This window comes from Salmo salar, chromosome ssa07, assembly GCF_905237065.1.
Source record: "Salmo salar chromosome ssa07, Ssal_v3.1, whole genome shotgun sequence".
NCBI classification, from domain to species: domain Eukaryota; kingdom Metazoa; phylum Chordata; class Actinopteri; order Salmoniformes; family Salmonidae; genus Salmo; species Salmo salar.
The window spans coordinates 6996718-7011459 of NC_059448.1; the positions used below are offsets into that span (position 1 = coordinate 6996718).

The 14742-nt window shown below is 45.0% G+C and overlaps 1 protein-coding gene across 6 annotated transcripts in view; it reads right to left on the minus strand.

Annotated features, from left to right (window-relative positions):
- elavl2 (ELAV like neuron-specific RNA binding protein 2) overlaps positions 1-14742 on the minus strand; it is a 62367-nt gene that overhangs the window by 30895 nt on the left and 16730 nt on the right. For 5 of the 6 annotated variants that reach the window (XM_014206449.2, XM_014206452.2, XM_014206447.2 and 2 more), the window contains one exon: positions 5621-5711. The exons of the other annotated variant lie outside the window; for it this stretch is intronic. In XM_014206449.2, coding sequence (XP_014061924.1) covers positions 5621-5692 — 72 coding nt within the window. In that variant the 5' untranslated portion in view covers positions 5693-5711. Of the gene's footprint in view, positions 1-5620; positions 5712-14742 lie in introns of those variants that run through there. 6 annotated transcript variants of the gene reach the window in all.

Here is a 14742-nt window from a genome sequence, read left to right on the forward strand (position 1 = left end):
ATTTAAATTACCTAAAATTATTTTACCTTTAACTAGGCAAGTCAGTAAGACCAAATTCTTATTTACAATGACGGCCTACCGGGGAACAGTGGGTTAACTGCCTTGTTCAGGGGCAGAATGACAAATTTTAACCTTGTCAGCTCGGGGATTCGTTTACTGGCCAACACTCTAACCACTACGCTACTTGCCGCCCCAAAAGTGACATACTAGATGGTTTGTCGAGATCGGTGTGGATGAACTTGACTGGGCTGCAGAGCCCTGACCTCAACCCCGTCGAACACCATTGGGATGAATTGGAAAGCCGACTGCGAGCCATGCCTAATCTCCCAACATCAGTGCCCGACCTCACTAATGCTTGTAGGTAAATGGAAGCAAGTCCCCGCAGCAGTATTCCAACATCTAGTGGATAGCCTACTCAGAAGAAGAGTGGAGGCTGTTATTGCAGCAAAGGGGGGGGAGTAACTCCATATTAATGCCCATGATTTTGGAATGAGATGTTCAACGAGCAGGTGTCCACATACTTTTGGTCATGTAGAGATGGATATATAGATACACGCACAACAAGAATAAATGCAACATGTAAAGTGTTGGTCCCATGAGCTGAAAGATACCATAAAGGTTCCATACGCACGAAATGCTTATTTCTCTCAAATGTTGTGCATAAATGTGTTTGCATCCTTGTTAGTGAGCATTTCTCCTTTGCCAAGATAATCCATCCACCTGACAGGTGTGGCATATCAAGAAGCTGATTAAACAGCATGATCATTACACAGGTGCACCCGGTGATGGGGACAAAGGGTCACTAAAATGTGCAGTTGTCTCACAACACAATGCCACAGATGTCTCAAGTTGAGGGAGTGTACAATTAGCATGCAGACTGCAGAAATGTCCACCAGAGCTGTTGGATGACTTTATTTAATGTTCATGTCTCTACCAAAAACTGCCTCCAATGTGGTTGAGGATTTGGCAGTACATCCAACTAGACTCACAACCGCGTGTAACCAAGCCAGCCCAGGACTTCCACATCTGGCTTCACCTGTGGGATCGTCTGATTGGCTGGGCCTGGCTCCCCAGTGGGTGGGTCTATGGCACCCATACCCAGTTGTGAAATCCATAGATTAGTGCCTAAGGAAAGTTCAATTGACCAATTTATGTATATGAACTGTAACTTTAAATTGTTGCATTTATATTTTTTGTCTAGTATGTATGCATAAACACTATTCAGACCCCTTGACTTTTAACATTTTTAGGTTACAGCCTTATTTTAAACAGATTAAATAGTTTCCCCCTCAATCTACACACAATAACAACACAGGTTAAGAATTTTTTGCAAATATATATATATTTTTTTAAATAAAATACTCAGTACTTTGTTGAAGCACCTTTGGCAGCCTCGAGTCTTATTGGGTATGACGCTACAAGCTTGGCACACCTGTATTTGGGGAGTTTCTCCCATTCTTCTCTGCAGATCTTCTCAAGCTCTGTCAGTTGGATGAGGAGCATCGCTGCACAGCTATGTTTCAGGTCTCAAGAGATGTTTGGTCGGGTTCAAGTCCGGCCTCTGGCTGGGCCACCCAAGGACATTCAGTGACTACCCACTCCTGTGTTGTCTTGGCTGGGTGCGTAGGGTCATTGTGAACCTTCACCCGTCTGAGGTCCAGAGCACCCTGGAGCAGGTTTTCAAAGAACTCGCTGTACTTCGCTCCGTTCATCTTTCACTCGATCCTGACAAGTCTTCCAGTCCTGGCAGCTGAAAAACATCCCCACAGCATGCTGCCACCATGCTTCACGGTAGGGATGGTATTGGCCAGGTGATGTGCGGTGTCTGGTTTCTTCCAGACGTGACGCTTGGCATTCAGGCCAATGACTTCCAACTTGGTTTCATCAGACCAGAGAATCTTGTTTCTCATGGTCTGACAGTCCTTTAGGGCTCCCGAGTGGCGCAGCGGCCTAAGGCACTAGATCTCAGGGCTAGAGGCGTCACTACAGACACCCTGGTTTGAATCCAGGCCATCACAACCGGCCGTGATTGGGAGTCCCATAGGGTGGCGCACAATTGGCCCAGCGTCGTCCAGGTTTGGCCAGAGGAGGCTGTCATTGTTCTTAACTGACTAGCCCAGTATATATTAAAAAAGTGTTTTATTAAGGTGCCTTTTGGCAAACTCCAAGCGGGCCGTCATGTGCTGTTTACTGAGGAGTGGCTTCCGTCTGGTCACTACCATAAAGGCTTAATTGGTAGAGTGTTGCAGAGATGGTTCTCCTTCTGGAAGGTTCTCCCATCTCCACAGAGGAACTGTCAGAGTGACTATAATTTATTGGTCACACCCTGACCAAGGCCCTACTTCCCTGATTGCGCAGTTTGGCCGAGCGGCCAGCTCTAGGAATAGTCTTGGTGGTTCCAAAATTCCATTTAAGAATGGAAGCCACTGTGTTCTTGGGGACCATCAAATGCTGCAGACATTTTTTTGTACCCTTCCCCAGATCTGTACCTCGACACAATCATGTCTGAGCTCTACGGACAATTCCTTCAACCTCATGGCTTGGTTATTGCGCTAACATACACTGTCAACTGTGGGACCTTCCAAATCATGTCCAAACAATTGAATTTACCACAGGTGGACTCCAAGTTGTAGAATCATCAAGGATGATCAATGAAAACAGGATGCACCGGAGCTCAATTTCAAGTCTCATAGCAAACGGTATGAATACTTAAATATAAAAGGTTTATTTTTCATTAAAAAAAATTAAAAATGTGCAAAAACTTTAAACCCGTTTTCGCTTTGTCATTATAGGGTAGTGTGTGTGGATTGAACGGGAAAAAAATATTTCATCCATTTTAGAATAAGGTTGTAATGTAAGAATGCACACACATTTGAAGTCGGAAGGTTACATAAACGAGTTTTCATGACTCCAACCTAAGTGTTTCAACCACTCCACAAATTTCTTGTTAACAAACTATAGTTTTGGCAAGTCAGTTAGGACATCTACTTTGTGCAAATCACAAGAGCTTTAGAAGCTTCTGATAGGCTAATCATTTGAGTCAATTGGAGGTGTACCTGTGGATGTATTTCAAGGCATAACTTCAAACAGTGCCTCTTTGCTTGACATGGGGAAATCAAATGAAAAATAAGCCAAGACCTCAGAAAATTATTGTAGACCACAAGTCTGGTTCATCCTTGGGAGAAATTTCCAAACACCTGAAGGTACCACGTTGATCTGTACAAACAATAGTATGCAAGTATAAACACCATGGGACCACACAGCTGTCATACTGCTCAGGAAGGAGACGCGTTCTGTCTCCTAGAGACGAACATACCTTGGTGTGAAAAGTGCAAATCAATCTAGAACAACAGCAAAGGACCTTGTGAAGATGCTGTAGAGAAAAAAAAGGTACAAAACTATCCACAGTAAAACAAGTCCTATAAAATCGACAACCTGAAGTTGAACTGCTCCAAAACCACCATAAAAAAGCCAGACTACGGTTTGCAACTGCACATGGGGACAAAGATCGTACTTTTTGGAGAAATGTCCTCTGGTCAGGGCTTTGTGATGGCCACTCCAATACCTTGACTTTGTTGTCCTTAAGCCATTTTGCCACAACTTTGGAAGTATGCTTGGGGTCATTGTCCATTTGCGACCAAGCTTTAACTTCCTGACTGATATCTTGAGATGTTGCTTCAATATATCCACATCATTTTCCTGCCTCATGATGCCATCTATTTTGTGAAGTGCACCAGTCCCTTCTGCAGCAAAGCACCTCACAACATGATGCTGCAACCCCACAACATGATGCTGCAACCCCCGTGCTTCACGGTTGGGATGGTGATCTTCAGCTTGCAAGCCTCCCCCTTTTTCCACAAAACGGTTCTATTGTTTCATCAGACCAGAGGACATTTCTCTAAAAAGCTCGATCTTTGTCCCCACGTGCAGTTGCAAACGTAGTCTGGATTTTTTTTAATGGCGGTTTTGGAGCAGTGGCTTCTTCCTTGCCGAGCGGCTTTTCAGATTATGGCGATATAGGACTCGTTTTACTGTGGATACAGAAACTTTTGTACCCGTTTCCTCCGGCATCTTCACAAGGTCCTTTACTGTTGTTCTGGGATTGATTTGCACTTTTCGCACCAAGGTATGTTCATCTTTAGGAGACAGAACGCGTCTCCTTCCTGAGCGGTATGAAGGCTGCGTGGTCCCATGGTGTTTATACCTGCGTACTATTGTTTGTACAGATGAACGTGGTACCTTCAGGCGTTTGGAAATTGCTCCCAATTTCTTTTGATTTCCCCATGATGTCAAGGAAAGAGGCACTGAGTTTGAAGGTAGGCCTTGAAATACCTCCACAGGTACACCTCCAATTGACTCAAATTATGTCAATTAGCTTACTAGAAGCTTCTAAAGCCATGACATCATTTTCTGGAATTTTTCCAAGCGGTTTAAAGGCACAGTCAACTTAGTGTATGTAAACTTCTGACCCACTGGAATTGTGATACAGTGAAATAATCGGTCTAAACAATTGTTGGAAAAATTACATGTGTCATGCACAAAGTAGATGTCCTAACTGACTTGCCAAAACTATAGTTTGTTAACCAGAAATTTGTGGAGTGGCTGAAAATTGAGTTAATGACTCCAACCTAAGTGTATGTAAACTTTCCACTTCAACTGTATGTGTACACCAAAAGATGGTTAATTTAAACCGTTTTCTGATAGAAATGGGGCATTATTTGAAAAAATTTGAAGGGTGGCAATATTTTTGGCCACTGTATATATAGCAATGATTGGGGGGGGAAATGTAATTATAATTTTTTAACAAAAGGGGCATACCACAATATTATTTTGGCCAAAATATCGCTACTTTGACTCCAAGGATGGATTTGTTTTTGCGAGGTTGCGTTAGCCAACACTAGTTGGCAGTAACTGCGCCAAAACTGCTATTTTTCATCCAATAGCTTGTTCTCCAACTCCTTTGTAAGTAGTGAGCCAACATTTTCTCAGCACTTATTTCCATGACTCATCAAAAGCACATTTTCTCAAATCTCACGTCTCTCTGCAGCAGACCTAGTGAGCAATATGTTTGGAACGTTACATCGCAATACATATAGAACTGCAAAATATATCCTATCGGCACCTAAGTATCGTGATGTCCCTGGCAATCCCCAGCCCTAACGGACCGTTAAATTCAGTAGGTCATCTCCATCATTCAAGTCAGTGTTGTGAATACAAATAGTTGCTAGACTACAACCATGAGAATACTGGCACTACAAAAACAAAAAGTACTACAGGATAGGATGTCATACTTCTCCTACAAAAACTACATCTCCCTACAAGTATTTCAAATGCTATACTACTTTAAGTGCATACATTTAGACAGTCATTATCAAAGTGACAGTTTTAGACCATACCAAAATGGACAGACTACTACAAGTTTCTCGTAACCAAAATGGAATAGCACCGTAAATTAGCCTAATATTGAACACAAAAGACAGTTCTGGCAAAATTGGTGAGAGCTAGTCAGTCATTGGTATGGCCTGAGACGATGAGCATTTAAAAAAAATTAATAAAATAAAAAATAAATAAAAATAAAAAAATCGGCCAAATGAATTAAAGAAGAAGAAGTGCCACCAACCCCAGTCCAAGGCTCTGCCGCCCACGAACCACTTCTAAGCAGAGAAGCCACGTCGCACAGTCTGACTGCCATGTTAGTTTGGAGTTGCCGTCTGCAAATATGGGGACACAAAAAGTACGGTATGTTAGATTCAACGGCACAAAAGCAAGCCAGTGGGGGGGAGAGAAATCACTTAATTGTTGGGAGAGGGGAGGTCATAATAAGTAAGTCATCTTTAGGAAGGAGCAGAAATGAGACGGAGGAAATATCTGTATGGAGTTAAGAGTCAAGAAAAATCAGGCCACGCAAACAGGAACAACAAGCATGAGTAATGATAATTAGTTGAATGGATGGGATGCGTCAGAGTAAAATCCATAGAGATGCACAGTACAGCTTACATCTGAAGCTCACCAGATATAGAGCCACCGCTTTAATTATGATGACACATTCACTAACCGATGATCAAGTAGCTCACAAAGCACTAAAATCCCCCCAATCTGATGTCATTCAAATTACATTGTGTCTCATGTGATCAAGCAAAATCAGGCTACAGTCAGGTCTTTGTAACCATAAACCAGGTTATAACCACAACAAGTCAGGTATAGCCAAGCCTACTACATCAAATCACTAATAATCAAAGTGGATACATTTCCCCACAGTCGAAATCTGAGGAAGGTCCAGTCCAACAAAGCACGACAGATCTCCCTCTGGAGACTATGGTATTTAAAAAAAAAAATATATATATATATACACACACACACACACACAAAAAACATCAATGTAGTCAGAAAATGGAAACATCACCTAGTTTAAAAAAAAGAAACCATCTTTAACCTGTTGGGGCTAGGGGGCAGTATTTTCACGGCTGGATAAAAAAACGTACCCGATTTAATCTGGTTACTAATCCTACCCAGTAACTAGAATATGCATATACTTATTATATATGGATAGAAAACACCCTAAAGTTTCTAAAACTGTTTGAATGGTGTCTGAGTATAACAGAACTCATTTGGCAGGCAAAACCCTGAGACATTTTCTGACAGGAAGTGGATACCTGATGTGTTGAATTACCTTTAAGCCTATGCCATTGAAACACACAGGGGTTGATTAATGTTTTGGCACTTCCTATTGCTTCCACTAGATGTCACCAGCCTTTACAAAGTGTTTTGAGTCTTTTACTGTGAGATCTGACCGAACAAGAGCCATGGAACGGTGATGGCCGATTAGACTCTGGCGCGCGAGTTCATGTTGGGTACCCTCGTTCCAATACGTTATAAAAGAGAATGCATTCGTCCACCTTGAATATTATTCATGTTCTGGTTAAAAAAGGCACTAATGATTTATGCTATACAACGTTTGACATGTTTGAACGAACGTAAATGTATTTTTTCCCCTCGTTCATGACGAGAAGTCCGGCTGGCTTAGATCATGTGCTAACACGGAGCTTTTTGGACATAAATGATGAGCTTTTTTGAACAAAACTACATTCGTTATGGACCTGGGATTCCTGGAAGTGACATCTGATGAAGAGAATCAAAGGTAATGGATTATTTACATAGTATTTTCGAGATCTCTCCAACATGGCCGTTTGTCTGTATAGCAAAGCGTATTTTTCTGGGCGCAGTGCTCAGATTATTGCAAAGTGTGATTTCCCAGTAAGGTTATTTTTAAATCTGGCAAGTTGATTGCATTCAAGAGATGTAAATCTATAATTCTTTAAATGACAATATAATATTTTACCAATGTTTTCTAATTTTAATTATTTAATTTGTGGTGCTGACTTGACTGCCGGTTATTGGAGGGAAACGATTTCCTGAACATCAACGCCATAGTAAACCGCTGTTTTTGGATATAAATATGAACTTGATAGAACTAAAAATGCATTTATTGTCTAACAATGTCCTAGGAGTGTCATCTAATGGAGATTGTTAAAGGTTAGTGCATCATTTTAGCTGGTTTTATGGTTTTGGTGACGCCTGTCTTTGAATTGACAAAACATTACACACAGCTATTGTCAATGTACTCTCCTAACATAATCTAACTTTATGCTTTCGCCGTAAAGCCTTTTTGAAATCGGACAACGTGGTTAGATTAAGGAGATGTTTATCTTTCAAAGGGTGTAAGATAGTTGTATGTTTGAAAAATTTGAATTTTGACATTTATTTGTTTTCAAATTTGCCGCTCTTGAAATGCACCTGCTGTTGATAGGGTGCACCACGGGTGGCACGCTAGCGTCCCACATAGCCCCAAGAAGTTAACTGCCATAACTGTAACCAGAAGACAAAGTTAAGCATGACGGGAAAAAGGAAACCTCTCAAAAGCAGTGGAAGTGTTAAAAAAAAATAAAAACAATTTAAATAAATAAAATCACTGACCAAAAATAGATGCAACAATTTCAAAGACCGTTACATTTCATACAATGAAAAATCAGTCCAAAATAAATTCATTAGGCCCCAATCTATGGATGTCACATGACTGGGAATACAGATATGCAACTGTTGGTCACAGATACCTTAAAAAAAAAAGGTAGGGGTGTGGATCAGAAAACCAGCCAGTATCTGGTGTGACCATTTTCCTCATGCAGCACGACATCTCCTTCGCATAGAGTTGATCAGGCTGTTGATTGTGGCCTGTGGAATGTTGTCCCACTCCTCAATGGCTGTGCGAAGTTGCTGGATATTGGAGGGAACTGGAACACGCTGTCGTACACGCCGATCCAGAGCATCCCAAATATGCTCAATGGGTGTATGAGTATGCAAGCCACGGAAGAACTGACATTTTCAGCTTCCAGGAATGTTGTACAGAGCAGTGTGACATTGGGCCGTGCTTCACCATGCTGAAACATGAGGTGATGGCTGCAGATGAATGGCACGACAGATTTCAGGATCTCATCAAGGCATCTCTGCGCATTCCAATTGCCATCGGTAAAATGCAATTGTGTTCGTCGTCTAGCTTATGCCTGCCGATACCATAACCCCACCATGGGGCATTTTTTCCCACAACGTTATCAGCAAACTGCTCGCCCACACAATGCCATACACGTGCTATGCGATTGTGAGGCCGGTTGGAGGCACTGCCAAATTCTCTAAAACGACATTGAAGGCAGCTTATGGTAGAGAAATTAACATTCAACAGGACATTCTTGTAGTCAGCATGCCAATTGCGCGCTCCCTCAAAACTTTATACTTCTGCGGCATTGCGTTGTGACAAAACTGCAAATTTTTAGTGGCCTTTTATTGTCCCCAGCACAAGGTCCCCCTGTTTATTGATGATGCCGTTTAAGCAGATTCTTGATATGTCAAAGCTGTCAGGTGGGTGGATTATCTTGGTAGCGATAAACAAATGTCACATTTTTGGGGGGAGAAATAAGCTTCTTGTTTGTCTGGAACATTTCTGGGATCTTTTATTTCAGCTCATGAAACATGGGACCAACACTTTACATGTTGCATTTAAATTTTTGCTCAATGTACATGTATCAAGTGCTACTCAGTTTAGTGCAAACACGCAATCAGCAAACATTGGCTCTTATCGTGAAGTCACAACCTTTGCGACTGCTCATAACACCAGCGCAGAAACACCGTCAAAATCTTAATATGTTACAGTCATGTCTAAGCCTTGATAACCAGCACGTTCTAATTTACCATTACATGTTACTATTCCAAACAAACATCAAAATTGATAAGTCAATTAATGTATGCATTTCTGTACACAAGACTAGGCCTATTTGTTGCATTTTAAAATCAATATTTTATTGGTAGGAACAGACTGAGCTCTTGATGTCACAACTGCAAAATGGTTCGATACTCAGGGTACGACAGTTTAATACACACACGAGAATCTGCAGCCCACTCAAATACATGCACAAAAGTGCAATCCAGAAGCAATGTTGCCACTGGCAACAGACTGACATTGAACTATGAAAAGACAACTTGCTTTGAATTGTTTGAAACAAATACGCTTTAATCAATGGTTTACCGTCTCCCCATGAATTCCAATATCACGTATGTTTACTTAGCCTAACAAAGCTGAAAAGATTAACACCTTCAGTTTTACCCATGACTCTTAGCACTGTACATCATAACCCACATGATGTACCTTAACACATCTCGATTGAAACTAACCTTGCTGTATTTACCTATTGGCTACAGTGTTCGAGGAAGGATTACAAATGATTGAATTTTGATGAGACAAGCCAAGCTAGCGTGCCTTCTTGTTACATAACTTTTTAACCCGTTGTTCGACTATAGTTAAGTTGTTAGACGGCAGCATTTCTAATTAATATTTAAGAGTATCACAATGCATGTTTCCCCTAGATTTATGTTTCAGGCAGTCATAAAAAGCCCCAAAGCCAGCAACCAGGAGAGTCAACTTAAAACCAACAGAGTAAGCCAAACTTTTACAGTGAGGCAACATCAACAGGCTTTAGGTAGTAATGTCCCTCTACCAAGGTCAACGCTGTAACTAAACTAGGGCTCTACAGCTGACCACACAGAATTACACAGCTCTTTACAACAGTAGTGGCAGTCACAAGGACACCATAATGAGATCAGTTAGGCTGAACATGGCGGGACTAGAATTACTTCCAACATGGTGTGTACTCTGGCTTTTTTGCTCTTAGTAATGCTTGAACAGCCCTTCATCTGACTGGTGTGGCTTTTATCATTAATGACAGCCCTTCAGATGGACCTCAAAACAATGGATTCAATTCATCTCCAGACCAAATATCAATGTAGGGCCTACACTTCACCTCAAGGTTAATAATCCATTGAGTTTGGTTAGAATAAAAAAAATTAAAAAACATTCATTTTTTTAATGGTTGCTGACTGTCAGAACTGGCTGGTTTACTGAAAACTGAACATACACACAATGGCCAAAAGTATGTGGGGCATCCCATCGAACGGCTCATTCCAAAATCATGGGTATAAATATGGAGTTGGTCCCCCCTTTGCTGCTATAACGGCCCCTGAAGAGTGGAGAAGGCTTTGCACTAGATTCTGGAACATTGCTGCAGGGACTTGCTTCCATTCATGAGGTCGGGCACTGACGTTGGGCGATTAGGCCTAGCCTGCAGTGGGCGGTCCAATTCATCCCAAAGATGTTCGTTGAGGTTGCGGTCAAGGTTCTGTGCAGGCCAGTCACATTCTTCCACACCAAAAATCGACAAAACATTTCTGTACAGACCTCGCTTTGTGCACGGGGGCAATGTCGTTTCGAATGTCATTGTATGCTGTAGCGTTAAAGTTTCCCTTCACTGGAACTTATGGGTTCAGCTCAAACCATTATTCATCCGCCACCAAACTTTACAGTTGCCACTATGCATTGGGGCATGTAGTGTTCTCCTTGCGTCCGCCAAACGCAGATTCCACTGTTCCAAAGTCCAATGGCAGCAAGCTTCACACCACTCCAGTCAACGTTTTGCATTGCGCACGGTGATCTTAGTCTTGTATGCGGCTGCTCAGCCATGGAAACCCATTGCATGAAGCTCCCAACAAACATTTATTGTGCTGACGTTGTGTCCAGATGCAGTTTGGAACTCTGGTAGTGAGTGTTCCAACCGAGGACAGAATTGTTACGCGCTACACACTTCAGCACTCGGCGGTCCCATTCTGTGAGCTTGTGTGGCCTACCACTTTGCGGCTGAGCAGTTGTTGCTCCTAGACGTTTCCACTTCACAATAACAGCACTTATGGTTGACCGCGACGGCTCTAGCAGGGGTAGAAATTTGACAAACTGCCTTGTTGGAAAAGTGTCATCCCTATGATGCTGCCACATTGAAAGTCACTGAGCTCTTCAGTGAGGCCATTCTACTGCCAATGTTTATCTTCGGAGAGTGCATGGCTGTGTGCTCGATTTTATACACCTGTCAGCAACAGGTGCGGCCGAAATAGCCAAATCCACTAATTTGAAACTTCACAAGAGCGCCATCTGTCATCTCCTAGGTTGACAGAAAACCGCCTTCACTCTTGCTCTAGCCTCTGCAGAGTCCAACAACAAATAGGTACACCCTCTAACGAGACACTTCTTTTGGACCTTAAGGCGACGTCTTAACTCCTCCACATTTACTAGATTGGAGTTTCTCTTCTGCACTGTTCAACCAATGTTTGTTTTTTTTTCCCTCTTCCCCGTTTTCGTCAAGATTAGTATATTAGGGAGCTCTAGTGTCAAGGTGTTTATTTTACACCCGCTACGTTAGGTTACCCTTGCTATGACCTAATAAACTATAGACATATGGCACAGGAGATTGGTGTCACCTTAATTGGGGAGGACGGGCTCATGGTAATGGCTGGAGCGGAATGGTATCAAATACATCCACCAATTTCCATGTGTTTGATAACATTCCATTTACTCCTTTCCAGCCATTATTATGAGCCATCCTCCCCTCAGCAGCCTCCACTGAAATCTGGCTGATTTGTTAAGAAACCTACACATTGTGTTACCTTGCTGTTACCCTTCATACACCACCATTTTAGAATAAATCCCATCAATAAATCCAAAAATACATTCAACTGAGAATAACAAGAAAATCAGGTTGTAAAGTTAACAGGCCCCGTATTCACAGCAATCTAGGATCAGATTAGCCTTTTAGATCATAAGAACCTGACCCTAGATCAGCACTACTGTGAAACACTGAATACAGGACCCTGGTATGAAAATAATTCAACAGGTGAAAGGTAAAACCCCATAATGCTTTCAAACCGGTCAACCTTATACAGGTCAGTGCAGATAAGGAGAACAAGGGAATCAAGCCCATTTACATATCAACTTACTCTCCCCTAATAGAATGTTAACATTACTTCACAACAAAACAACAAATACAAAACATATATATTTTTTATTTACAAAAAAATAACACCAAATATCCTAGTCTCTCCAAATTGGGCCAAAACAGACAACGGCGCCACCATACACCCAAATGTTGATGGAAGAAATACTTGCTTTGTCACCTCCCATTCTTAGTGTCACCTTTAATTAGAAGTACAAAGTATAAACATTGGCCATTGTCCCACTGGAGAAACTGCTACAAGGCACAAATATTTCATTAGATAAACACTTAGAAAATGGAACTTGGCAAGGCTCTGCCTCAAATCTGTCCCAGTACAGGCTTTGTGCATGTGCAGCCAACCAGCAGCCTCATCCTGGCATTTGAGCATGGTGCATCTTGTCCCCCTGGAGGCCTTGCTGAGCAGTTATTTAAAAATAAATAAAAAGCCGCATTTATTATTATTTTTATTAAACCAGTGTGCTAGGCTAAACCCATCCACCTCTGTTTTACCTCACTGAGCAGGCTCCCTTTTTAAAGACTCATTAAAATGCAGCATGCTTAGTTACCGGCCCTCTCACAGGAGGGGGAAAATACACCTGGCAGCAACGAAGAGCCCCCACGCCTGGCAGCAACGAAGAGCCCCCACGCCTGGCAGCAACGAAGAGCCCCCACGCCTGGCAGCAACGAAGAGCCCCCACGCCTGGCAGCAACGAAGAGCCCCCACGCCTGGCAGCAACGAAGAGCCCCCACGCCTGGCAGCAACGAAGAGCCCCCACGCCTGGCAGCAACGAAAGCCCCCACGCCTGGCAGCAACGAAGAGCCCCCACGCCTGGCAGCAACGAAGAGCCCCCACGCCTGGCAGCAACGAAGAGCCCCCACGCCTGGCAGCAACGAAGAGCCACCACGCCTGGCAGCAACGAAGAGCCCCCACGCCTGGCAGCAACGAAGAGCCCCCACGCCTGGCAGCAACGAAGAGCCCCCACGCCTGGCAGCAACGAAGAGCCCCCACGCCTGGCAGCAACGAAGAGCCCCCACGCCTGGCAGCAACGAAGAGCCCCCACGCCTGGCAGCAACGAAGAGCCCCCACGCCTGGCAGCAACGAAGAGCCCCACACCTGGCAGCAACGAAGAGCCCCCACACCTGGCAGCAACGAAGAGCCCCCACGCCTGGCAGCAACGAAGAGCCCCCACGCCTGGCAGCAACGAAGAGCCCCCACGCCTGGCAGCAACGAAGAGCCACCACGCCTGGCAGCAACGAAGAGCCCCCACGCCTGGCAGCAACGAAGAGCCCCCACGCCTGGCAGCAACGAAGAGCCCCCACGCCTGGCAGCAACGAAGAGCCCCCACGCCTGGCAGCAACGAAGAGCCCCCACGCCTGGCAGCAACGAAGAGCCCCCACGCCTGGCAGCAACGAAGAGCCCCCACGCCTGGCAGCAACGAAGAGCCCCCACGCCTGGCAGCAACGAAGAGCCCCCACGCCTGGCAGCAACGAAGAGCCCCCACGCCTGGCAGCAACGAAGAGCCCCCACACCTGGCAGCAACGAAGAGCCCCCACACCTGGCAGCAACGAAGAGCCCCCACACCTGGCAGCAACGAAGAGCCCCCACACCTGGCAGCAACGAAGAGCCCCCACACCTGGCAGCAACGAAGAGCCCCCACACCTGGCAGCAACGAAGAGCCACCAAGCCTGGCAGCAACGAAGAGCCACCACGCCTGGCAGCAACGAAGAGCCCCCACACCTGGCAGCAACGAAGAGCCCCCACACCTGGCAGCAACGAAGAGCCCCCACACCTGGCAGCAACGAAGAGCCCCCACGCCTGGCAGCAACGAAGAGCCCCCACGCCTGGCAGCAACGAAGAGCCCCCACGCCTGGCAGCAACGAAGAGCCCCACGCCTGGCAGCAACGAAGAGCCCCCACGCCTGGCAGCAACGAAGAGCCCCCACGCCTGGCAGCAACGAAGAGCCCCCACGCCTGGCAGCAACGAAGAGCCCCCACGCCTGGCAGCAACGAAGAGCCACCACGCCTGGCAGCAACGAAGAGCCACCACGCCTGGCAGCAACGAAGAGCCCCCACGCCTGGCAGCAACGAAGAGCCCCCACGCCTGGCAGCAACGAAGAGCCCCCACGCCTGGCAGCAACGAAGAGCCCCCACACCTGGCAGCAACGAAGAGCCCCCACACCTGGCAGCAACGAAGAGCCCCCACACCTGGCAGCAACGAAGAGCCCCCACACCTGGCAGCAACGAAGAGCCCCCACACCTGGCAGCAACGAAGAGCCCCCACACCTGGCAGCAACGAAGAGCCCCCACACCTGGCAGCAACGAAGAGCCCCCACGCCTGGCAGCAACGAAGAGCCCCCACGCCTGGCAGCAACGAAGAGCC